Raw genomic sequence first — 24,746 nt, 5'->3', positions numbered from 1 at the left:
GTGCCCCCCATCCCCACCCCCGCCCCCCGCGCACCGCAGCTTGGCCTGCTGCAGGTGGAAGTTGTCCTCCTGCTCCTCCCACGTCTTGAAGTGCTCCGCCTCCTTCTCACGCTGCAGCATCTCCAGTTCTTGCTCCCGCATGGCCTTCTCCCGCTCCCGTTCCAGACGCAGCTGCTTCACCTACAGGCCCAGGTAACGGCGTGAGGGACCTGCCTGCGCCTGATCCGCTGCCCTTTCAGGTAATGGGATCCACTGGGGTCGGGGGTGGGGCTCTAATTCTGGCCCAGCCAGGCGGCCCAGCCCACCTGACCTGGACACAGGTGTCAGCTCAGGGATGCTAAGGCTTTGGACAGAACTGTCAGGGCAGGAAGGGCCTTTTCTGCTGGGGCTGCGGCTTCCCAGAATTGTCACCAAGAAAGGAGTGCCTTAGGGTAAAGCTCAGAGCCGAGGGCTGGAAAAACGGCTTTCTGGAAACACTGTCTAAGCATCTGGATCCAGCCGTTCCTGAAACCATCCCTCCCCTGGACTGTTCTGTCTCCTACGCCTGGTGGTGTAGTGGTTAAGTGCTACGGCTGCTAACCAAAAGACTGGCAGTTTGAATCCACCAGGCGCTCGTTCCTTGGAAACCCTATTGGGCAATTCCACTCTGTAGGGTTGCTATGAGTCGGAATCGACTCGACGGGAATGGGTTTTAAGCCAATCTAGGCCTGCTTTGGCTTAAGCCAGGGTGTGAGCCTCTAGGCCCTTGAGAGGGAAGGCGTCCTTCTCGTGCGCAGAGTGGGCCCAGGGCAGCCACCTTTTGGAGCTCCAGCCGGTTGTCCTCCTGAATCCTCTTGTTCCGCTCCTTCAGCTCCTTCTCCTCCAGGTGGCCAATTCCCTTCTTCTCCAAGGCCTGGGGGGACACAGCGCTGAGTCCCGGGCCCTGGGTGCACCGGGCGGGACTCCTCCTGACCTGTCCCTGCAGCACACCAGGCCACCCTCCCCAGTCCCCTCCGCCAGGGAGACTTGGACTCCCTGACCCATGACACCAACCAGGCCGAAGCATTCGCCCTGCAAGGGAGGAAGTGACCTGCTCACGATTTCCACCCTCCCGACTCCCACTAGGACACACTGCTCCCTGAATGCTCCCAGAGCCAATACAATTCAACCCCTAGTTGTGCCTGGGTGGTGGAGATGGTGAACACGCTCAGCTGCTAACCAAACGTTGGATGCTCGACTCTACCCAAAGGCACCTTGGAAGAAAGGCCTGGCCATCGCCTTCTAAAAAATCAGCCACTGAAAACCCTATCGAGCACAGTTCTGCTCTGACACACACAGGGGAGCACCATGAGTCGGACTGGACTTGAAAATAACTTTTTTGTTATGTTAATGAGAAAGCAGAGAAGAATGACAAGGAAGGACCTTCCCCTAAAGCTGATGCCAATTCAAAATCCCAGCCTCCAAAACTGTTAGATGGTAAATGTCTGTTCTTTAAAGCCACTCGTTTGTGGCGTTTCCCGTTACAACGGCGCTTGACCCCCACCTATGCCTGTCACACACTGAGGGCCGATGGAAACCCTTGTCATGTGGAGGGTTCCCCCGGTCAGGAATGGCTCTCCCCACCAGGGCTGAGAGAGCACCAGAAAGGCTCATCTCGTTGATGGGACACCTGAACATGGCAAGCTCATTCATCTGACACACATTTATTGAGCGCCTACTGTGTGCCAGACCCCACGGACAGAGCTTGCCCATGGAGCTCACAGTCCGATAGGAAAATCAGACGTTAGACAATTATGCCACTTACGCGGTTATGAATCGGGACCTTTGTGGTGGGGCCAACCCAGACCTGTTTGTTCTAAGCTGCACCTGGCACCTCACACACCACGTGCCCTTGTTTCCTCCCTGGCTTCTTTTACCAGTGGACAGCCTGCCCCCTTGTGAGAAGGCTGGCCGCACAGGGGCAGGGGCTGCCGTCTGCTTGCTAACAGCGCCCACTGCCTGCAGCAGGAGATGCAGGCGCACAGTACGAGTTTGTTAAATCATTTGCTCAGAGCAGGAAGCAGGGCTTTGACAAAGAACCCCAGTGCCCGAGTAACCGAGGATGGCCAGAAAAGCCTCTCTGAAGAGGAGACGTGAAAGATGAGACGGAACTAGCCAACAGAACGAGGTGGGGGAGTGTTTCGGGCAGAGGGAATGGCAAGTGCAAAGGCCCGGGGCTAGGACGAGGTTGGTGAGAAAAGGATCAGACACTGGGCCTGGAGGCTGTGCAGTGAGTGAGGGGATGTACGTGCCTGCGGCCAGGTTAGCCAGCCCCACCCGCCCACGCTGGGTGCCCAGGCTCACCTTGTTCCAGATGAAGGTGCCCAGGAGATTGTTGTCACCGAACGGGTTGTCGGTGTTGGTATAGCCCATGTACTCCTCGCCCCAGCCCATCTTCTCCCGCTTCTTCCTCTCCTTGGCCTCCTTCTTGGCCAGCCGCCGGGCCCGCTTCTCCTCGGGCGTCTCAAAGGCCTTCATCAGCTCCTCCTGCTGCTTCCGCTCCTCACGCAGCCGCAGTCGCTCCTGCAGGCTCTGCTGGTGGCTCAGGGCCACCGCCGCCTGCCGGGGGCTCGGGGAGCGGTCTGGGGACGCAGAGCTTGATGTCGAGGAGCCCGGGGACCAGGAGCGTGTCCGCCGGCGCTGGGCCCCCCTGCCCCGCTGCTGCTCGTCCCCCGAGTCAGACCGAGAAGACGGGTCCCGCGAGTGCCAGCGTGGTGCCGGGCTCCGGCTTTTCCTCCAGCGTCGCTGCCCTCGTTTTTCCTCAGAATCTGACCTACAGGGAGAATTGCAAATGTCTGCTTAGGACCTACCAGGCAGGTGTTTGTTTGGCAAATGTTTACTGAGTGCTTGTGGTGGGGGATACAGCAGTGACCTGACTTCGAGAGGTTCACCATTTAGAAGCCTGACAGAAAACAAAACGCACCAACAAACGAACATAAAATGTAACATCAAAGTGATCACAGACAATAATGATGTCACCACAAGGGATGGAACATGGGAGTGGGGCTGCAGTTCAGGGAACAGAGAGACCAGGGAGGGCCTCTCTGAGGAGGTGACATTGGGCAGAGACCCAGAGAAAGTGGGTAGGAACCAAGGAAGATGAGAGGAAGAGAGTTCCAGACAGAGGTAAGAAGAGCCAGTGCAAAGGCCCTGAGGCTGGACCGAATCTGGTGAGCTGGAGGAACAGGGGGAGGCCGTGGACTGCGGACCACAAGGAAGCTGAGACCCAGGCTCCAGGAGTCAACTGTGAATTCTACCACTTGTCGTCAACTCTCCTTCCCACTGACATCCCACCTCCAGTAACAACTGTCTCCTCTACCTACAAAATTTCTCTAAAATCTACCCATTTTCTGTGCCTCCCTCTAGTCAAGGCAACAGTACCATCCTCCTCCCTGGTGCCACTCCGGCTTAGCCCTCTTAGCGCCTTCTCCAGGGAAAGGCCACAGGAAGTTTTAAAAAAGTCGGTCAGACCACATCACTCCTCTGCGCAAAATCCTCCATGGCTCCCCGTTTCCCTCCGAATAACGACCAAGCTCTTCACCACGGTACAGACTCCACACGACCTGGTCTCCCGTTACCTCTCCGACCGCATATCCTATTCCCCTGTCCCTCACTCACTCCTTGCTGTCCCTCTCGCCACGGGCGGGAACGCCTCTCACTTTCTGTTCGCTGCCTGGTTAATTCCGACTCGTCCTCAAGACGTCGCCTTTTCCAGAGAGCTCTCCCTGACTAACTCGGGGGTCTCCTAGCTCGCCGAAATCTCCACTTCCTAGACCAGGAATACCGTAAAGACAAAAGCCGTTCCCCACCTGCGCTCCCGGCTCCACCGCCTCCGCCTGCGCCGCCCCTCGTCGTCCCGGCGCCGCCGGTTTCGTCGCCCATGGCTCCCGCTCCGACTTCTGCTCCGGCTCCTACTCTCGCTCCGGCTCCACTGTTTTCGGTTCCTGCAACCCCCGGACCGCGAACGCGATCTTGTGTCGCGACCCATCGGCTGGGACGGTGGCGTCGGCTGGGACGCAAATATCCGGGGGCCTGTGCCGGGGGCCTTCCTCGCCCGCGGCGCGTGCAGGGATGCCCCGTCCGCGCCTCAGCCGGGAGAGCGGAGCCTATCCCGCCGTCCCAGCTCGCAGGGACGCCAACACCGCGTACCCTTCCCTCCGTCCGCAACCGTGGCCCGCACGATGGACTCCTGCCGGACTATCGCCTCCACGTTGGCAGACGCGCTCTTCAGGCAGAGCTGAAGGCAGCCCAGGCGGGTCCTCATGCCTTTGGGGCCTGAGGAGCTGAGGGCGGAGCAAAGGCAAACTAGGAACCGGCGATAGGGGTGGGGCCTGGTGAGGCCGAATCGAGGAAAAGAGTCCGAAGAGCAAGGCTCGGGATAGGAGGAACCAGCATAGCGAGTACGGGGGAGGCGGGCCTAAGAGGGAGGTGGGGTCGATGAGGGCGGGGCCTAAGGGGCAGGAAAAAGAGAAGGCGGGGCCAAGACGAAGTGGATTGTGTGGGCGGGGCCTAAGGTGGAATATATAGGAGGGGAGCTGAGAAGGCCGGCCCAGAGGGGCGGAGCCTCAGTAGGAGCGGCCCGGGAGGCGGAACCAACGGTCTTGGAGTCTTGATGGGCGGGGCAATGGAGGACGCGGCTAAGGAGGCGTGTAGGGTAAGGCGGAGCAGGTGTGGACGGGACTGGAGGGGCGGAGTCTCAGTGGGCGGTGTCCTGGGGGCGGAGCCAGGGGAGGTGTGTTGGGGAAGGCGGAGTCGGGCAGGGCGGGTAACACTGCGAAGAACGCGAGGTTGGTGCTGGACTAACTATAATGGCGAGCCTCATGCCCCACCCCCTTTCTTCAATGGGCACCCGTGTGTTTTTGAGTCTGGGTTAAGCTTGTTTTACTTGGCCATCTCGTTGAATTCCCCTGAAAAGCTAAAATAGACCCAGCTGCCATTGAGTCAACTCTAACTCAAGGCGACCCTGTGTGCAGAGTAGAACTGTGCTCTGCAGGGCTTTCGGTGGCTGTTACCTTTCCGAAGCAGAGCACCAGGCCCTTCTTCCGAGGTGCCTCTGGGCGGGTTTCAACTCCCAACCTTTCAGCTAGTACTCGAGCGCGTGTAACCGTTTCCGCCACCCAGCGACTCCTAAAGAGGTCCATTTATTATTCAACTTGAGCAACTCTGGCCGAATCAACCCAAACTGGGGAGTGTTTGCTCCTTCGGGCTCAGCTAGGCTAACGTCAGAAGCTTTTTAAAATTCTCTGAGTTGACCTGGAACCTGAAGGCAGCCCCAGCTATTATTATCATTTTTAAATTCTCATGAACATTTCTTTCTGCTCTGGGGATCTGGTTCAAAATCAGCCCTCAAACCCCCAACCAGTCTGAGGTAACCCACAGAAAGGCAGAGAGAGGTGAGTGGATGCCTGATTACCCAATTTATTCAAGAGATCTATCTCTTCAATGTAAAAAGGAGGAGGGGCAGCGGGACAGACGGGGTCAGCTGGGGGCCAGGGTTGCATCTGAAGTGTGCCAGGCAGTACAACTGAACCGCCAGAAAGAGGTGGGGGATGCCTGTCCTGGGGTGGGGACTGAGGGGCTGTGGTGACGGTACCATGATGAAAGACCCCCCAGGGGGTGGGAGTATTGCACTGAGCCAGGTGGTGGAGGGAGGGGGGCTAAGGGAGGGAGAGGATCGAGGCTGACAGGGGCCACACAGCAGCTTCCACCTCGTCAGTCTTGAAGAAAACGCCATTTAGTTTTTACAGTACAGTCATCAGACACTGTCCACTTCCTTAGCAGAGTGGCCATCAGACAAACAATCCAGGAGAGGGGGGCATGTTGGCCACTAGGGTATTTACAGAGTTCTATACTCAGGGTAAGTGGGGCAGGGAACAGTGAATGGGCCCAGGGGCCTTCCTCCTTGGGGGTCTGAGGAAGGCAAGGAGTTCAATAACCATTATAAATAGGTCTTGTCTTCCCCCTCAACTGCCCCTGAATAACAAGGAGACGCTGCCCCTTGGCACTGTCTGTGGAACACTGAAGCATCCCTCTGAAAGTTCGTTGCAAAGGAACAAAAATGCAACTAACACAAAATAGGGCTCCAGAGGCATCTTCATGACTAACACAAACACAGAAATGTCAAGATACCAACAGAGGTTTGCAGATTTCTCCCACAAGGGGGTGCTCACAGCACAACCTGACCCGCACATGTTGCTACCTGACTTACTTGGTGAACTTCGAGAGGGGCCCTGTAGGCCTGAGGGGGGTGTGTCCGCTCTGCGGGGTGGACAACGGGGCCAGACTGACCCCTGCCTTCCTCACTTGCTGGACACGAGTGTGAACAAAGGTCGTGGTGGCCGAGGCCACCGCGGAGACTGCCTATTCCTCCGGGGCCATTCCCAATGGGACCCACCATGTCCTTTGGCACCAAGCCTCAGGCAGGGCGAGGACACAAGGTTTCTGGGGGCTGGGCAGGGGCTCCAATGTAGGGCATCTGAAATGATGCAGCCTGTTCACCGTCAAGGTCTTAGATGACACCTTTGGCTGTCTGCCTGCTCAGCCGTCAAAATGCACAGCAGCCTCATCTCCTCAGGATGCCTGCAGCGTCCTTCAGTGATGGGACAGGGCCCAGACTGCGGGCCCTTGTACAGCCTTCCTCGGGCGCCGGGCAGGCTGGCTGACAGGTCCTCTGAGCCATGCTAGCTGCTGGTCGCTGCGGGGGTCAGCGGTGGAGGCTCCTCGCCCCGGCTGAGCCCTGGAGAATGCAGTGTGTGTCCCTGTTGTCCTGCGCAGAGCTGGGGTGCGTCCTTGTGCCACAGCGGCAGAAGCCCCTGTGGGTGTAGCCCGGTGCCCCCTACAGCTCAGGGAGGCGCAGACTATACATGATCGCCCCCTTGGCGGAGGTCAGGGGAGAATCCCTGTGCACAGCGGGTCTGTGGAACAAAGGGGATGGACAAGGACGGCAGGAAGGCAGCAGCATTCTCTGGAGCTCGTAAAGGGCTTAAACATCAAATTCCTGGGTCAGTGTGTCTTCCAGCTGTCTCGGCCCCCTACACTGGGCTCTGCTGGGGAGAAACTTCCGATCTGAGCCCACTCCCAGCTCTGCCCATCCGGGGCTTCCAAGAGGTGTCAGTGGGGGCAGGGGTCCGCACCTCGGGCAGAAACGAACATCATCAACGTGCAGCCTCTGGAATCTCAGGGAGAGAGGGGGCAGCTGGGAGTGTGTCTGCGGGGGCTGGGGAGTCGGAAGGCTCTTGGCTCAACCAGCCCCTCAAACTTGCTGGGCTCTGACTTAACTGCCGCAAGGCGGCCCTGCTCCTGGGGAAGATGGGAGGCCTCAAACACTTCCTCCGTGAAGACTTTCTTCTCTCCTCCAGGCTACAAGGGCATCGCATCATTTAAATGAAGAAACACTGCCCCGCGCCCATTGTCTCCTTGTCCCTAGGCCTGCTTTGGGCGCCACGGGGATCTTGGGGAGCCCCTTCTCCAGGACACCCGCGATCTCTGGAGGCCCTGTGTATGGTGAGGCCTGCCAGCTGTGGCCCCCACGTGGGGAGAAGGGCCCAGCTCCCTGATGTCCATGTAACCCCAGTCCCCAGGCCTCGGGACGGGGCGATGGGGCTTCTGGTTGTAGCGTCTGGAGAGCCTTGCTCATGGGGTCACCTGGGAGGTAGTGGGGTGCTCCACGCTGCTGCTAAAGACGGGTGCACAGCGCTGAGGCCCCCACACCTGAGGGGGCGGGGAGAGGAGTGTCAGCTTGTCTGCAGTGTGGGTCCTTCCAGGTGGGACGAGGGGCAGCCTCCAGGGGTAGTTCCTGTACACGGGGTGAGACCCTGGGGGCCTTCGACTCCTAGGCATCCCGTCCAGGTGAAGAGAGGTGGAGTGAGCTCCTTGGAGGGGCCAGGCAGGGCAGCCACCGCGCCAGGCCCACCTGGTGGGCAACCCGGCCACCCTTACGTCCACGCCTCAGGATTCCAGCCGTGACCGGGCCCCAGGACGCCACTCCCAAAGCCGAGGGGCTAGCCGCGCCCGGGGAGAACCACAGGTGCCCTGGAGTGGACATTTGCTTTTTCCAGGTTTTTGTTTTGTTTTTTCCTAAAAAAAAAGCACCCACGTGCTGACGTCTCTGTGCAAAGAGTGAGAACCCAAAATAAATACATGATTTCAGCGGGGGAGGTTCACAGTATCACAGGTGCAGGTAGCTGGCGGGCCGGTAGGGGCTCGCCTGTCGCACGCGGCCCTGGGAGCTGGCGGGCGGGGAGGGGGCTCCGCCGGCATCCGTCTGGGAGGGGAGGACGACGGGGCTCTGGGAGTGGTTGTGTGAGGTCCTGTGGGTAGCGGGCAGGCATCCCCAGCGCTCCGGCCCGAGATGAGCGGGCAGTGGCTCCAGGCGGCAGCCAGGGCAGCGGCAGTCACTCAGTTCTGGGTGGGTGTCTGAATAGAAATTACTGGAAAGAGCAAGAGGGGGCAGGTAAAGGTGGGCAGGAGGGTTGGAATGTGGAGCCCCACCCCTGCTGGACCCCCCACAGCCAGAGCCACGTGGCCGTCCTGGCGCCTCTGACACTGGTGCCTCCAGGGCCCAGGACCTTGCCTCCCTGAGCTACCACTTCAGGGCCAACGTCAAACCAAAAAAGCCAAACCAGGTACCGGCGAGTCGGCCCTGACTCCGGGCGACCTGAGTTTATCAGTACAACTGCGCTCCACAGGGTTCTCAGTGGCTTATTTTTTGGAAGCAGATCACCAGGCCTTTCTTCCACAGTGCCTCCAGGTGGCCTCAAACCTCTTTCAGTTACTGGTTGAGCGCGTCACTGTTTGCGCCACCCAGGGACTCCAGGATACTCACCCCATGGCTGCTATGACGCCTAAGGAGCCCCGAACTGCCAGCACCCTCCCACCTTGCCTCGGTTTCCCCACCTGTCACCTGGGGCATCTAGGGCCACACTCTAGGGCCTCCCCAGTGGTGGCCGCAGGTCTGGGCCAGCCAGGGAATGGGCCCGAGCACGGGCAGCCGCCACGTCCTGACTTACTGTGTCACTCTCGCCGTCGGAGGCCGGGTGGGCCTGCGCGCTATAGTGGAGTGGGGAGTACACCCAGCACCTCTCGTCGGTGGGCTGCGGGCGGGCAGGTGGGCGGGCAGGCGGCACGTGCAGGAAGAACAGGCGGACAGCGGGGTGTGAGGAGGCGGGCGAGTGAGAAAGGAGGAGGAGAGAACAGAGAGGATAAAAGAGGCGGGTCCCCCACAGCGCATGAGTCTGGGCGCCTCGGCCCGCCACAGCCCCTCTCCCCACGGCGAACCTGCCCCCCACCTGGGATGGCTCCGGGCTCGGCGGGGACAGCGAGGTGACAGTGGGGGGTGGCAGCGGGACAGGCAGGGAGGCAGTTAGTTCAGACAAGGCAGGCGGCAGAGCAGGTGGCAGAGGCGGGGGGTGGGGGGCGGGGGGCAGGCTTGCTCTCTGCTCCTTCTCTCCTTCCCCTTCCCCACTCATCCTGCCGGACCCGCCAGCGCCCTGGGGGCAGAGAGGAGCCCCCGGATGAGGCCCAGCGCCCATCCTTAGGGGCAAGCCAGGTCAGTCCTGGGGGCCCTTCCATGGTGGGACCCTGGGTTGTGGGGTGCGACCATTTCCCCGCTGCCTAGAAGCTGTTAGGGACACCTGCAGTCAGCCAGGTCCCTCTGCCCACCCGCATCTGCCTGGGTACCAGAGAGCAAGCCGGCGGCAGGTCCAGAGGGGCCATCGGCCTCACCCACCTCCACAGAAGGCAGGAGAGGCCTCCGGGTCGGTGTCCAGGCCTAGGGCAGCCAGGGCGGGTCTGATCCCCAAGAACCACCTGGGCCTGGCCGAGGGGCAGCTGAGCTTCCTTATTCCTGCTGGGCCTGGGTCCGACTGGGGGAGGGAGGGCAGGAGGCGGACACATGTTCCCTCCTCCTCCTTCCTGACCCCTGCCAATGTCCCCGGGCCAGCTTCCTGTCACCACCCAGACTTCCCTGCCCCTCAAGGTGCAGACATCTTTGGACCGCCATGCTGGCCCAGCCTCTGCTCAGGCCAGGTACCCGCGGCCAGGTCCACTGGGGCACCCATGGCCCCTAACCCACCGCACCTGCCCGTGGCCAAGTCCACCGGGGTGCCCACCCGCGCCAAGTCCACCGGGGCACCCGTGGCCCCTAACCCACCACATCCAGAAGAAAGCACATCCCCCATGCTCGCTCTCCTCGTCCAGTTACAGCTCCGCCCGCCTGGCTGCAAGGCCGGCCACCTCCTCCTCCCTTGCCTCTCATGACCCAGCTGCTGCTGAGACCTGTCCCGGCTCCCTACCCACCCCAGCTGCCGGCACTGTCGGCACCAGTTCTTCACAGCCCGTTGCTGAGTGGCCAGCGCCGGCACACGGCCTCCCACACCCGTGAGGGTCCCACGCCCTCTCCCAGGCTTTCAGCTGGGCCACGCGGGCTCCCAGCTGCTGCCTCCGCCCCCTTGGCACCTTCCCCATGGCGGCTCCTCTGGCCCCAGAAGCCTGTCCCTGCTTGGGGCCTGCTCAACCCCTTCCTGTAGCAGGTCTGTGAGAACCGTGGGTAGCTTGTCCACATCACGGGCACCTGGCTGAGGGGTTAGACCTGCCAGGGCGTGTCCGCTTGCCCATGGGGGCACCGTCTGTGGCTCCACACAGGCCTCTCGGGGCCTCAGCATCTGACCACGAACGCAACCAAAGGCTCCACGGCGAAAGGGCTGGTCAGGTCCGCGTCCCCCCCTCGGGAAGCCTGGGAGTGGGATCAGCTTATCCCCGGGGCCCAGCACAGGGCGGCATACAGTAGGTGCTCAATACTAGTGGACGAGCGTGTCAGTGCATCAGCGGTCCCCTGAGGGCTCAAACATGAGGCCCCCAGCCCTCAATCAGAGCTGGCTGTGGGAAGGGGCAGAGTGCCTCCTGCTGGTGGTCGGGGATGGGGGCAACCACCAGGCCTAGGTGGTTGGTGGCGCGGTCACTGAGTCACTTCCAACTCCTGACGACCCCATGTAACAGAGCAGAACTGCACCAGAGGGTTTTCTAGGCTGTCATCTTTACGGGAGCAGATTGCCAGGTCTTTCTCCCATGGAGCCGCTGGGTGAGTTCGAACTGCTGGCCTTCCAGTTAGCAGCTGAATGCTTTACTGTTGCACCACCGGGCTTAGGGGGGCCACTCAAATTCTCTCCTGGGTGGGGTGTCTGGCCGGGCTACGGGGGAGCCCCAGGCCTGCCCCCCACGCAGGACAGCCGCTGCCACAGACAAACCACTGACACTCTGGACCTCCCACCACCAGGCCGGGCACAGCCACAGCTGGCTGGCCTCCGGGGCCCGGGCGACGGCAGGGCGCTCAGCTGTCAGCTGGGCTGGTGCAGGCGTGGGCACCAGAACCTCGTGTGGACCCCCGAACACCAGGCTCCAGGTCACATCCACCCGGTCCCTGTGGCCAGGCCCCACCGGCCCTGCGAGCCTCTTCGTCTCCCCCATGGCCTCCGCGCTTGGCTTCCCTCATCTGTCCTGCAGACTCCCCTGCCCCTCCTGCCCCTCTAAACATGGGGACCCGCTTCTCAAAGTCTGGGCCAACCCTCCTGCCCAGGCAGCCTTTGCAAACCGAGCCAGTCCCCGACTGGCCCGGGAGGTGCCAGGTGACCCGGCCCAGGGCTGTTCTCCGCTGACCCCACGGCGGTGCTTGGAGCAGCTCTGGTGTCCTGCTGTCTCAGCTGGACAGAGCGTGGTGATGGAGGGGTGGGGGTGAGGAGCTGGTTTCCCTCCTTGGGGTCTGCTGAGGGGGTTGGGGTGCTGGCCTCGGAGGGGACCTTGTCTCCAGGGCAGTCTCCACCTGGTCCTGTCCCTGTCCTCCCTTGCTGTGTGGCTCTGGGCGGGTTCCTCGACCTCTCTGGGCCTATTTCCTCACTTACTGCTCACAATGTCTACGGGCGCGGATCACGCCACACCGCCCAATGCCCACGTGGCATCCTGAGCCCACTGGCTGGGCGGGTGTCTCCAAGATAGACACCACCTGGGAGAACGCGGCCTGGACTGCACCCGACCCTCGCTCTCGTGGGCTCCTCAGGGGGCCAAGCCCTCAGTTTCTCCATCTGTGAAGTGGGCATTGAGACTCTATCAGCTCCTATCTCTGTCTCGACAGGGCCAGTGGGCGTCCCTCAGCTGTCCCGTGTGACCATCCCTGTGAAGGGGCAGACGCCCCCTTGGGGAGTCATCGGCGGCAGCGAGGTCTGAACGAGGAGACAAGTCCACCCAGCGCAGGCCGGCGTGTGGCCACTCACCTGTCCCTGGCACTGCAGGGCTGGGCGAGGGGAAGGTGCAGGTCGGGGCCAGGGGTCGGAGGGCAGGCTGGGGTCAGACGCAGACCCCACACTGGGCCCTCGCCTCACAGCTCTGTTGTGCGGCACAGGTGGACCAGGGTGCCGACTCGGAGGCGGTTCAGGGCCGGAGACGCGGTCACATAACACACGCACGTACACACACAGCGCCAGGTGCGCCCCACCATGCCAGCCACGTGATTAGTTCCCCAACGTCCTCTCAAAGACCAGGGACCGCCAGGTAGCGCACTGAGGGCCGGGGCCTGGTGCTTGCCCTGCATGGGACGGCCGTGCCCCTTTCCCCGGGGTGGCCGGGGAAGTCTGGCGCCCTGGGGCCAGCTGCGGTCACTTACAGTCCCCGAGGAGCTCGGCGTCACGGCCCGCAGGCGGCGATGGCGGGGTGAGTACATCCAGTACCTCCCATCCGTGAACTGGATGGCGGGGGCCGGGCGGGAGGAAGGAGAACAGAGGACAGAGGGTGAGCGGGGGTGGCCAGGCGGCAGAGACAGCGGGACAAGCAGGGGCTGGAACGGGGCAGCGGCCCTGCCTGCGGCACACAGCCTTCTCCACCTGCGCGGCCCCCACGGGGTGGGACGCAGGCGCACACAACGGCCTCCGCCAACTGCAGCCAGGCAGCGCAAACCAAGCCCGGGGTGGGGGAGGCAGGAGGTGGGCGCTCTGGGTGGGGGATGAGCACGTGATGGCACCACTGAGAGTCGGCGGGCCGAGCTCTGTGCCCCCACCCCAGCACCCGGAGCGCAGGGAGCAGGTGCGTTAGTGGGAAGTAGCAGGGAAGGGGTGGGGGTGTGTGCTCGCCACCCAGTCCCTAAGCAGGAGGCCTGGCCCAGGCACCCGCCCCTGGGGTGCAGAGATGAGACTGGCCGGTCTGGGGAGGGGGGCGCCGGCCTGAAGCGCCCGGGGGAGGCGACCTGAGGGCCTGCCATCGGGGATTGCTAGACTGGACTGGGCAGCGCACCCTGGCCTCTGGGCACCACCGCACCCCCAGCCGCGGCCAGGTACCTTCTGCGTCTGCCGGCAGGAGAGGCGGGGAGAGGGCGGGGCCTCCTGCTCCGACAGACCCATGCCCCCTCGGCCCACGGAGCAGGCAGCGGGAGCCCACCCGCCACGCGCTCTCGGGCCAGTGTACCTGCCTTTCTGGAAGTTTCTCTGCCCACCTGGCTGCTATGCTCCCATCACCAAGAGGGAGCAGAGCCTGGTCATTTCCACCCCTCCAGCCCCAGGACCCCAGGGACAGGCGGCCCTGCTGGGCGGGTGTAGGGCCTCGGAGCTGCAGGGCCTGGGGAAGGAGCAGGAGCCTCCTCAGACCGTGATGTCTGAACGAAAAGAAGGAGGCTGTGTGTGAGTGTGAGTGTGAGAGGCTGAGGATGTGAATGTGTGAGCGTGTGTACGTGAGCGTGTGCCTGCGTGTGTACGTGTGTGCATGTGTGCGTGTACGTGTGCGTACGCGTGTGCATGTGTGTACGTGTGCGTACGTGTGTGCGTGTGCATGTGTGCCTGCGTGTATGTGTGCGTGTGCCTGCATGTGTGCGTGTGCGTGTGTACATGTGTGTACGTGTGTGTACGTGTGTGCATGTGCGTATGCGTGTACATGCGCGCGCACGTGTGCACGACTGCATGTGTGCGCACGTGCTTGTGTCCATGTGCGGATGAGCATATGAACACGTGTGCGTAAGTGTATCTGCATATGTGTATATGTGTGTGACTATGAGTATGTGAGCCCTGTGTGCATGTGCAAAAGTGTAAGCATGTGTGAATGTAGATGTGAGTGCATGTGCAGGCGTGTGAGCGTGTGCATGTGTAAACTGTGTGACTGCATGTACGTGTACGTGAGTGCGCATGAGTGTGTGCATGCGTGACCACATGTATCTGGTCCACGGGGCCCACCGATGAGAGCCCCTGGGGGACTTACAAAGTAGATGTCGGTGGCTGGCGCATCGTCCTCGTCTGAGGCCTGGCTGGCAGGTTCCGAGGCCTGGCTGGTGGTTTCCGCTTCCACGGCGGCCGTGGCACCGGCCAAGGGAGCCTCCATCCTGAGGACACAGCAGACAACACAGGGGTCCAGGGAAGAGCTCTCGGGAGCACTCACCTCCCCAGACCCCACTCGGGCGCCTCCCAGCTCCTCCCCACCCCCAATATCTACTGCGGGGCATTCAAATCGAAATTTTATAGACTATTTTCTTCAAATCAAAACTCAATAAAATTAGAAACAAGTACTAAAAAGGTGAACAAAAATCCTTAAATTGTTAGAAGTTGAGAGACACTCCTAAAAAATTTTAGCCCAGGGTCTCTCCTCCTCAGCACTGCAGAGATGGGGGGGCCGTCCTGTGCACCCATGGCCTCCACCCACTCGATGCCAGTACCACCCCGCCCCTCTGTTGTGATAACTACAAGTATCTCCAGAAATTGCCCAGTGGCCCCTGGGGGGCAAAACTGCCCCGGCTGATTGAGAACCACTGCCTTAGATCAAAGAAGAAATTAAAATGAAAATAAGCCAGTACAAAGATGAACTACTTTACATCAAACCCTGTGAGATGCAGCAAAAGCAGTACTCAAAGGAAAATGCATAGCCTTAAAGACCCTCATCATTAAGAAAGGAAAAAAAGAAGGAACTGAAGCACTCAGCCTAAGTTAGAAAAAAAGAAACAAGTAACAAAATAAACAGACGCTGTTAGAAGGAATTACTGAAGAGTTGAAGTTAATGAAATAAACACAGAACAGGAGAAAGAGGAACTAAACCCAGACACCGTCATCATTTCTTGCAAGCCAGTTAAAGGCTAAGAAAGGGGATTAAAAAAGGCCAGGTGAGGAAGGAAAGGAAAAATAACCACAAATAATGGGCAAAAGGAAGAATCCTAAAAAGTTATTGCTATTACTTCCAACTGTGGTAGTGGATCTGGAAATCTACAGGAAACCACCATTTCCTGGCCCACCTCCAGGATCCCCAATAACCTGCGCCTTCCCTTCTCTTTCTCATGCTAGGTTTAGCTCCTGGCTGCCCAGAGTGGACTACGTTTTGCAGCCTGCCTTGCTAACAAGTGTGGCCATGTGACTGAGCCTGGCCAATGGGGTTTGTGCAGAAATCGTGTGTGCACGTTCTGAGCACCTTTGACAAGAAGCCCGTCCTCATCCCCTTCCCCTTTACCCCTTCCTGCTGGAGGGAATGTGGATATGGTGTTGGGGCCACCATGGACATTGAAGATGGGTAAGATTATAGGAGGGAGCAAGGGGGCAGAAGGGGCCTGGGCCCCATTGTCACGGAGCCGTGGATCTCCTTGGACAACTAAGAGCTGGTCGCCTCCCCATGCAGCGACCAGGCTGAGGTGGATAAGTGGCCTGGGCAGTGGGGATGACAGCGGGGGCCCAGTGGGCCTGGACGACGTGGGGCAGGGAGGGGCTGACGGTCACTCACCCCGCAGCCGCCTCCTTGGGGACCACGATCTCCACGCTGCCCGCAGGCTCCATCTGTACAGTGATCTGCTGCAGGTCCTCGTCCGCGTGCACCTCCTCCTGGGGCCTGGGGGCAGCGGGGACTGTGCCTCAGGGTCTCCCCTCAGCTCCCAGCTCACAGGAGTGCCCACTGAGCCCCGGCCCACATGAGGCGCTCTCTCTGGGCACCACCCTGGCCAGTGGCCTGAGCTTCCTCAGGTCGGGCCTGGTTCCCACCCCGAATGTGACGCCCAGCCTGGGACTGCTGGGGACAGGGACTGTCCTTCTGGGGTCCATGGGGGTATGAAGGGGAGAGCCTAGGGGAGGGAGGGGAGGGGAGCAGTGGGGCAGGGGGGCAGCAGGGAGGGAAGAGACGGTGGTAGAGTGGGGGAAGGGAGCCTTACCGGCCGTCTTGCCCTGAGGACTGAGTGCGCCGTCTGTGGAGAGACAGAAGTGGGTGAAGGGGAGACCACGCTGAGCCTGCCTCCACCGGCCCCTCTGCCCTGGGTGAGCTGTGCCCGGAGCTGCCCTGAGTCCCCGCACCCGCCCTCACCTGTAGCGAGGCTGCTCCGACGTCTCCGAGGGTGACCGCTCGGGGATGGAGAGGGAGGTGGACGACAGGGTGGTGGCGATGGAGGCGGTGGTGGCTTCTTCGAAGGAGGGTGGCGTGCAGGGCAGCAGGTCGGGCCGGCCTGCCGGGGTACGGGGACGGGGGGGACGCTCAGCACTGTGGGGGGCCGCCATGCCCACCCTGCCACGGCGTTCCACCCGCACACGCGGCTCACCTCCGCTGCCCGCAGCCCTCCCTCCGGCACCTGCCCTCCCTCCTGCACACTTGCTGGGCACATGCCTGCCCAGCCCCTCTCCACCCAGAATCTTCCATTCCTGGGGCTGGGAGCGTTTCCCCCGTCTGGCACCTGGCACTCCTCTGGTGACAGAGGCTGCTGCCTCCCGGGTGGTACCTCCTGTGCTGATCTCCCTGCAGCTCTTGCCCCAGGCCCGGGCCCAGCTGCCCCACTCCCCGGTGGCTCTGTAAACCCCATGGGGTCCGGGTACCTTCGTCCTCCAGTGTGGGGTAGCTGCGGGCCCCCCGTAGGTCGTACTGCGCATCCTCCCGCTCACTGGGGATCTGGCTGGCCGAGAAGGCGGCTGTGGGCCCCAGGGGCTTGACGGCCAGCAGGGCCCCGCGCCCCTTCTTGGATGGTGAGGACTTCAGGGCTGTGGAGGGAGGGCGGTCAGTGCTGGGGCTGCCCCAGGCAGGCCTCGCCCGGCACAGTAGGCTCCTTCCCTCACAACTCCATGCAGAAGAGGAAACTGAGGCACGGAGACGGGGTCGCAGCCACACAGCCAGGATGGCGCCAAGCGGGATTCAAGCCCAGACAGCTGTGTCGCACCCTCAGGGGGCCAGCAGCCTGAGGGCACCACTGTCCGCCGAGGGCATGGCTGGCAGGCAGGGGAGGCCTCGACACCCCCACAGCCCCCGACACTGCACAGGCAGCAGGAGGAACACACCCCGGCCTCCCGGGTTGCCCTCTCCACCCGAGTCCTTCCCAGCGACGGGGCTCGGGCCACTTACAGGAGTTCTTTCGAAAGACGGTGTTGCTCATGAACTTGAAGAAGCGCTCAGCATAGAAGCTGGGGCGGTGCACGGACACCGTGTCCTAGGAGAGAAGCAGGGGGCGCGGAGGTAAGGGGGTGCGGAGGGTGGGGGGCACGGGGCACCGCGTGGCTGTCAAGGATGAGGTGCAGCCTGGGCTCCGCAGGACACTGTGCCGGGCTGGGCCCCTGGGCGTAGAAGGGAGCAGAGCGAAACGACAGAGACGCGAAAAGACTGGGGACTCCAGAGGTGGAGGGGGCGGAGGGAGGCATGAGGAGGAGGAGCATTGCCAGGGCCGTGACACGACTGTGCACGCAGTCACGGTGGACACGTGACAGGACCATGCAACACAGAGTGAGCCCCGAAGAAAACCACGGACTTCAGTTACAACGACAGACCAACACTGGCTCATCCGTCATAACCAACGGACCACAGGAACGCCAAGACGCAGCACCACCCGCCCGTCTGTCCGTGGGGGCCTGCGTGCTGCTGGGCTGCTCAACAGCTTACAGTGGAGCTTCCAGACTAGGACGGACTAGGAAGAAAGGCGTGGCGATCGACTTCTGAAAATCAGCTGATGAAAACCCTATGGATCCCCATGGTCCAATCAGCAACTGATCATGGGGATGGCGCAGGACAGGGCTGCATTTCGTTCCGCCGTGCACGGGGTTGCCGTGAGTCAGAGGCCAACTTGACGGGAACTCACAACAACAGCAAGGATAACGGGACGCTGTGCGGGGACGGGGAGTATGTGGGACTCTGCACTGTCTGCCCTGTTCTTCTGTAAACCTAACACTGCTCTAAAAGGTCTATCATAACAATCATAAAAAGCACCATAGCTAACATGTCCCGTAAAAAAGGAGGGGAGGAGAGATGGGTGCATCGCATGGGGCCTTTCTGGAAGGAGGTCCAGGCAGGGAACAGGGGCTGCCTCTCGGGAGGGGGCCTGGGCTGTGGGGAGCCGGGCAGGAGGGAGGCTTTTTTCATTATTAATTCATCTGTCATGTTTTATTTGTGAGCCACGTGAGTAAAAGAGCTAACAAGTAAACAAATAAGTTGTTGTTAGGTGCTGGCAAGTAGATTTTGACACCTAGCTGCCCATGTGACAGAACAGAGCTGGCCCAGAGGGTTTTCTAGGCTGTAATCGTTATGGGAGCACATCACCAGGCCTTTCTCCTGTGGAGCCACGGGGTGGGTTTGAACTGCCAACCTTTCAGTAGCTGCTAACTGTTGTGCCACCAGGGTTCCTTAATGAATAAGGACATGTTAAAAATAAAGAACCCAGAGATTGTCTGAAAGGGGCTCACAAACTAGGGCGGCCCTCTGCTTTTGTAAATAAGGTTTTATTGGCACACAGCCATGCCCACGGACTTCTGGATACATATTCTGGAGGTTCCAAATGCTCCTCTGAAGGGTGAGGGGGGACTTGTTGGGACCTTGGATTTTACAGACTGCAGCTACACAAATAGTCCTCAACACTTTAGTAAGAATTGGTCTGAGGCTCTCCTCAGGTCCTTGTAGCTGGCAGGAGGCAGGGCCCTTCAGTGGGGTGCAGTCTTGTGCCCTGAGGCTGGAGCCAGCTAGATGGGGTGCATGGGCTGGTTCAGGCTGCTGGCAGGGGTCAGCCCTCAGGGTCTTTTATGTTTTAAAGAAGAAGTTGTTGGCATTTATTATAACATTTAAACATCGATTTTGAGCTTTTCTTTAACAACCTAGAAGTCCTGCCCATGCTGGGCCTAAGTCCCCACGCCAAAACAGGATCATAGGCAAGTGGTCCTGCCACCTGAGTGGGCAGATGTCCTCCAGCCCACCACAGTGCCCATGGCCCCTCATCCCCCTTTCTGGAATGTTCTTTGCTGAACCAGTCCCCAATGTATCTGAATAAGCTGTTCCTCGGGAATCCTGCCAAACTCAGCTTGGGGGTTCCCCTCCTCCAGGAAGTCTTCCATACACTTCCCCGAATGGTCCGAACCCCCGTTGGGGCTCCTACAGCTGCCTGGCTTACCCTTCTTGGCCCTGATCACCGAGGGTGCTGTGGCTGCCTTGTTAGGGGACACCTATCGGACAGCGCCTCTGGCGGCGGGGGGGACATGTCTTTCAGCTCTTTAACTCCCGGACATGGCCCTCACCCATCGGTCTTTATGTCTGTGGGTGAGGGGCTGAACAAACGAATGAATGAATGACGCTCACCCCATCGTGGACAAGGGCCTTCCAGGTGTGTTCTAGCTTCTTGATGAACCTGCAGAGAAAAGAAGCACCTGGAACGTCAGTCCCGTTCTCTAGTGGCGGGGGGGGGGGGCTCTTACCCAGGAGACAGTTCTGTCCCCAGGGGACACTGACAATGTCTGGGGGCATTTGTGGTTGTCACAACTTGGGGAGGCGGTGCTGCTGGCACGCAGTGGGTAGAGACCAGGGATGCTGCTCAATACCCTACAGTGCACAGGACGCCCCACCCCAGAGAAGGATGCCCCACCCCAGAGAAGGATCCCCCACCCCGACCCCTGAGGAACTGAGGCCTGCTAGCAGCTCAGCCAGAAGCCCAGATCCCTCCTTCCCGTCCTTCCACCCCCACCTGCCCTGTGGCTCCTGCCATCACTGCTCTGGGGCAGGAAGTAAGAAGACAGCAGGAGCTCAGCCCTCCTGTGGGGGATAAATAGGCCAAGGCTGTCCCGGAGTGCCCCTTCCTCTGCTCCTGGCTCGGGCTGGGTCCAGCTCCTCTCACTGCCGGAGTCAGCACCCTGCACTGCAGCCGCCAGCCAGGCCAATAGCATACCTGCTTCTGGGAGAACGTCGCCTCCTCCAGGCAGCCTCCCCAGGTGCCCCCTAGTCTAGGGCATGGCAGGGCGAGGGAAAAGGCCCCAATCAGTACACATCCTCATGACACCCCTGCCCCCTAGGGTGGGCCAAGCCCTCTGCCCCGCAGCCCCCACTCAGGGCTCTCTGCAGGAGACAGGGCCACTGGGAGGGGGAGAAGACACTGACAGTACAGTCAGCAGGAGCACGATGTTACACTTAAAAAAAAGGAAAAACTGCCAATGCCAAATTGTAACAGCCTTTCTGTGGTGGCGGGATCTGGATGGAAAATGGGGACTTCCACTTGGACAACCTCCCCTTGTAGCACGTTTGAACTATTTATAATGAACACGTATTACTCTCAGAATAAAAAAACTAAAACCAAACCCATTGATGTCGAGCCAATTCCGACTCACAGGCACCTACAGGACAGAGTAGAACTCCCCCACAGGGTTTCCAAGGAGCACACGGTGGATTCGAACTGCTGACCTTTTGGTCAGCAGCCAAATGTTTAACCAATGCACTACCGGGGCTCCAAAAAAAAAAAAAAAAAACCAACAGTGATGAAAAATGTTAATTGTCAAAAGCTTGCAAAGTATACCACGTGAATAACGGGGTCACCCACCGCCCCAACTTTAAGCAGTGGCTACCAATAGGGTCCAACACCCATCCGTCAGTCTGTTGTACTGTGGCAGCTTGTGTGTGGCCGTGATGCTGGAAGCTACACCACAGTATTTCAAATACTGACAGGGTTACCCACGGTGGACAGGTTTCAGCGGAGCTTCCAGACTAAGACAGATTAGGAAGAAAGGCCTGGCGATCCACTTCGAAAACTTAGCCAATGAAAACCCTGTTAAGCACAACAGAACACTGTCTGATGTAGTGCTGGAAAATGAGCCCCCCTAGACCATGCTTTCAGGGGACATCTAGGTCAATTAGCATAACAAAGTTTATTAAGAAAATGTTCTGCATCCTACTTTGGTGAGTGGCATCGGGGGTCTTAAAAGCTAGCAAGCGGCCATCTAAGATGCATCAATTGGTCCCAACCCACCTGGCGTAAAAGAGAATGAAGAACACCATAGACACAAGGAAAGTATTAACCCAAGAGACAGAAAGGGCCACATAAACCCGAGACTTCATCAACCTGAGACCAGAAGAACTAGATGGTGCCCAGCTACCATCAAAGACCGGCCTGACAGGGAACACAACAGAGAGTCCCTGATGGAGCAGGAGAAAAGTGGGGCACCAAATTCTAGTGAAAAGACCCGACTAAATGGTCTGAGACTGGAGGAACCCCAGAGAGCATGGCCCCTGGACTCTCTGTCAACCAAGCACTAGAACCATTCCCTAGGCCAGCTCTTCAGACAAAGATTAGATTGGACTATGGGACATAAAATGATACTTGTGAAGAGTGCGCTTCTTAGCTCAAGTAGATACATGAGTCTAAATGGGTGGCTCCTGTCCAGAGGTGAGATGGGAAGGCAGAGAGGGTCAGAAGCTGGTTGAATGGACACGGGGAATCCGGGGTGGAAAGGAGGAGTGTGCTGTCGCAGTATAAGGAGAGCAACTAGGGTCACGTAACAATGTATGTATAAATGTTTGCATGAGAGACTAACCTGAATTGTAAACTTTCACTTAAAGTACAATAAAATTAAAAACTAAAAAAAAAACAAAAGGAAAGAAAATGAGCCCCCTAGGTTGGAAGGCATTCAAAACACACAGTGGCCGCAGTAATGCACCTGAGCAGACCAACGACCGTGAAGATGGCGCAGGACCGGGCAGTATTTTCTTCTGTTGTGCGTGGGGTCACCATGAGTCGGAACGGGCTCTATAGCAACTATTACCACCACCACCAGTAGGGACTGGGGGTCTCCCACGCAGGAGACCACACGGCACATGCCACGTGGAAATCTCTTGTCAGCTGGGACATTAGGTCAGGAGCATCTCTGCAGGCTGTAAACACTTCCCAACGGCGTCTCACTCCATGGCTGGAAATGTCTGCCTTGCTCTCTGATGGGCCCCCAGCCCTTGCCACATGGCAAACCAAAACCAAACATGTTGCCGTGAAGTCGACCCCAACTCGTGGCAACTCCCTGTGCGTCAGGGTAGAATTGTGCTCCACAGGGTTCTCAATGGCTGATTTTTGGGAAGTAGATTGCCAGGCCTTTCTTCTGAGGCACCTCTGGGCAGATCTGAACCTCCAACCTTTCAGTAGGCAGCCGAACACCTAACCGTTTGCACCACCCAGACACATGGCAGATGCTCCATAAACACGGCTGCGTGAGAGAACGCTGGCCTTTTGTTCAAAGATTTTATAGAAGAATCTTGATCAAAAAGGGGAAAACGCCGAACAGAATGTCAAATTCTCATGGACTTCAGACTTTCTGGAGCCACTTAGCCTGGATGAACCCCCAGAACTGTTGCCCTGAGAATCTTTAAACCTTAAAACAAAAATATCGCTGGAAGTCTTCTTTAAACCCAACAACAGTTTTGCTTAACTAGTAAAGAATGTCTGCCTTGAGCACTGTGCTGTTTTACAGAACTATCTCTATGGGAGCAACATGACAACGGCAACTCGAAAGGTTAGACAGGAAGCTTAGGGGGCAGTGAGTTTATGTTAATGGGGGAAGAACAACTCAGAAGCGCAGGATGAGAATGGTTGCAAAACTCGAAGAATGTAACAATGTCACTGAATTGTACATGGACAAACTGTTGAACTGATGTATGTTCTGTTGTGTATATTCTCAACAACAATAAAAAAGAAAATAAATTATTAAAATAAAAGAGAGAGAGAACGCTGCCTACATGCCACCAGCCACCACCTCATGGTGAGCGTTAGATGATTTCCAGCCTGGACTTGTAGGAGCACCTCAGCCAGGATAGTCCTGGTACATGAATCAGGGATGGCGATTTCCAGAATGGACCCTAGAAGTGAGTTCCCTGGTCGGGGGGGTGGTTTATGGGCTGAACTGTATCCCCCAAAAAGGCACGCTGAAGCCCTAACCTGTTGTTGTTAGGTCTGTCAAGTCAGTTCCGACTCATAGCGACCCCAGGTACAACAGAACGAAACACTGCCCCGTCCTGCGCCATCCTCACAATCGTTGTTATGCTTGAGCCCTTTGTTGCAGCCACTGTGGCAGTCCATCTTGTTGAGGGTCTTCCTCTTTTTTGCTGACCCTCTACTTTACCAAGTATGATGTCCTTCTCCGGGGACTGGTCCCTCCTGATAACATGTCCAAATCATGAGGGACGAAGTCTCGCCATCCTTGCTTCTAAGGAGCATTCTGGCTGTACTTCTTCGAAGACAGATTTGTTTGTTCTTCTGGCAGTCCGTGGTATATTCAATATTCTTCATCAACACCATAATTCAAAGGCATCAGTTCTTCTTAGGTCTTTCTTATTCATTGTCCAGCTTTCACATGAATATGAGGTGACTGAAAACACCATGGCTGCTTGGTCAGGCATACCTTAGTCATTAGAGTGACATCTTTGCTTTTTAACACTTCAAAAAGACTTTTTCGCAGCAGATTTGCCAAATGTAATATGTTGTTTGATTTCCTGACTGCTGCCTCCATGGGCGTTGATTGTGGATCCAAGTAAAATGAAACCCGTGACAACATCAGTCTTTTCTCCGTTTATCATGATGTTGCTTATCGGTCCAGTTGTGAGGATTTTTGTCTTCTTTATGTTGAGGTGTAATCCATACTGAAGGCTGTGATCTTTGATCTTCACCAGTAAGTGCTTCAAGTCCTCTTCACTTTCAGCAAGCAAGGTTGTCTCATCTGCATATCGCAGGTTGTTAATGAGTCTTCCTCCAATCCTGATGCCCCGGTCTTCGTCACGTAGTCCAGCTTCTCGGATGATTTGCTCAGCAGATAGCCCTACCCAGGTACCTGTGAATGTGATCGTGTCTGGAAACACGGCCTTTGCAGATGTGTGGTGTGATGGATCACTTTTGAGTGGCCTTTCTGGCCATGGTCTTCTAACTGCTACCCTGGTGACTGGGCAGGACTGTGCAGACAGGGATTACAAAGGGACTAGTCAGTTTTGCCATCCCGCTGGGCTGGAAATGAGCCGCCCCAGAGGCGGGAAGGAGAGGATCCTACCACCATCAAGGAAGAACAGCCAGGAACAGACAGTGCGTCCTTTGGGCCCTGGATCCCTGCGCCGAGAAGCTCCTGGAACCAGGAGACAGAGAGAGCTGTAACCCTGAAGACAGTGAGCAGTGGTGGCAGGAGAGACCCGGCAGCAGGAGACGGAGAGAGAAAGCTGAGTGTCTCCGGGCAGAGGCCAAGCACCAGGGAGAGGCGGGCCGGTGAGCACGGCTGGGAAGAGGCTGTCCTGATGGAAGAACTGTATCTTGAGTGTTTCTCAGCGTGAACTGTAACCTGTTACTTCCCTAACAAACCCCATGATCGTGAGTATGGTCTGTGAGTTCTGTGTGGCCATTGCAATGAATTATGGAACCCAGCAGAGAAGCAGAGAGCACCGTGAGAGGGACGGTTGGTGTCAGAGTTGGTAAAGATGGCAGAGAGGAGGCACGTCTGACCCCCACCTCACAGCTATCAGCCTGGGGCTGTTGATCTTGGTTC

At 58.6% G+C, this 24,746-nt stretch overlaps 2 protein-coding genes across 2 annotated transcripts in view; both read right to left on the bottom strand.

Moving 5' to 3' along the window:
• The window catches only part of CACTIN (cactin, spliceosome C complex subunit), a 15,424-nt gene extending 11,418 nt beyond the window's left edge, over nt 1–4,006 (bottom strand). The window contains exons 1-4 of the mRNA XM_004378644.2: nt 3,828–4,006; nt 2,323–2,791; nt 797–892; nt 35–180 (exon numbers count right to left, since the gene is read on the bottom strand). Of these exons, the coding sequence (XP_004378701.1) occupies nt 35–180; nt 797–892; nt 2,323–2,791; nt 3,828–4,006 (890 nt within the window). The remainder of the gene's footprint in view (nt 1–34; nt 181–796; nt 893–2,322; nt 2,792–3,827) is intronic.
• A 9,904-nt stretch (nt 4,007–13,910) lies between these two features.
• The window catches only part of PIP5K1C (phosphatidylinositol-4-phosphate 5-kinase type 1 gamma), a 65,818-nt gene continuing 54,982 nt past the window's right edge, over nt 13,911–24,746 (bottom strand). Inside the window, exons 10-16 of the mRNA XM_023733281.1 lie at nt 19,552–19,600; nt 17,341–17,425; nt 16,821–16,982; nt 16,318–16,456; nt 16,169–16,201; nt 15,748–15,852; nt 13,911–14,368 (exon numbers count right to left, since the gene is read on the bottom strand). Coding sequence (XP_023589049.1) covers nt 14,041–14,368; nt 15,748–15,852; nt 16,169–16,201; nt 16,318–16,456; nt 16,821–16,982; nt 17,341–17,425; nt 19,552–19,600 — 901 coding nt within the window. The 3' untranslated portion in view covers nt 13,911–14,040. The remainder of the gene's footprint in view (nt 14,369–15,747; nt 15,853–16,168; nt 16,202–16,317; nt 16,457–16,820; nt 16,983–17,340; nt 17,426–19,551; nt 19,601–24,746) is intronic.

Source organism: Trichechus manatus, unplaced genomic scaffold (genome assembly GCF_000243295.1).
Source record: "Trichechus manatus latirostris isolate Lorelei unplaced genomic scaffold, TriManLat1.0 scaffold00057, whole genome shotgun sequence".
In the NCBI taxonomy this organism is placed as follows: Eukaryota; Metazoa; Chordata; class Mammalia; order Sirenia; family Trichechidae; genus Trichechus; species Trichechus manatus.
The sequence above is the reverse complement of the archived record's forward strand: the minus strand, read 5'-3'. Positions and strand labels throughout refer to the sequence as shown.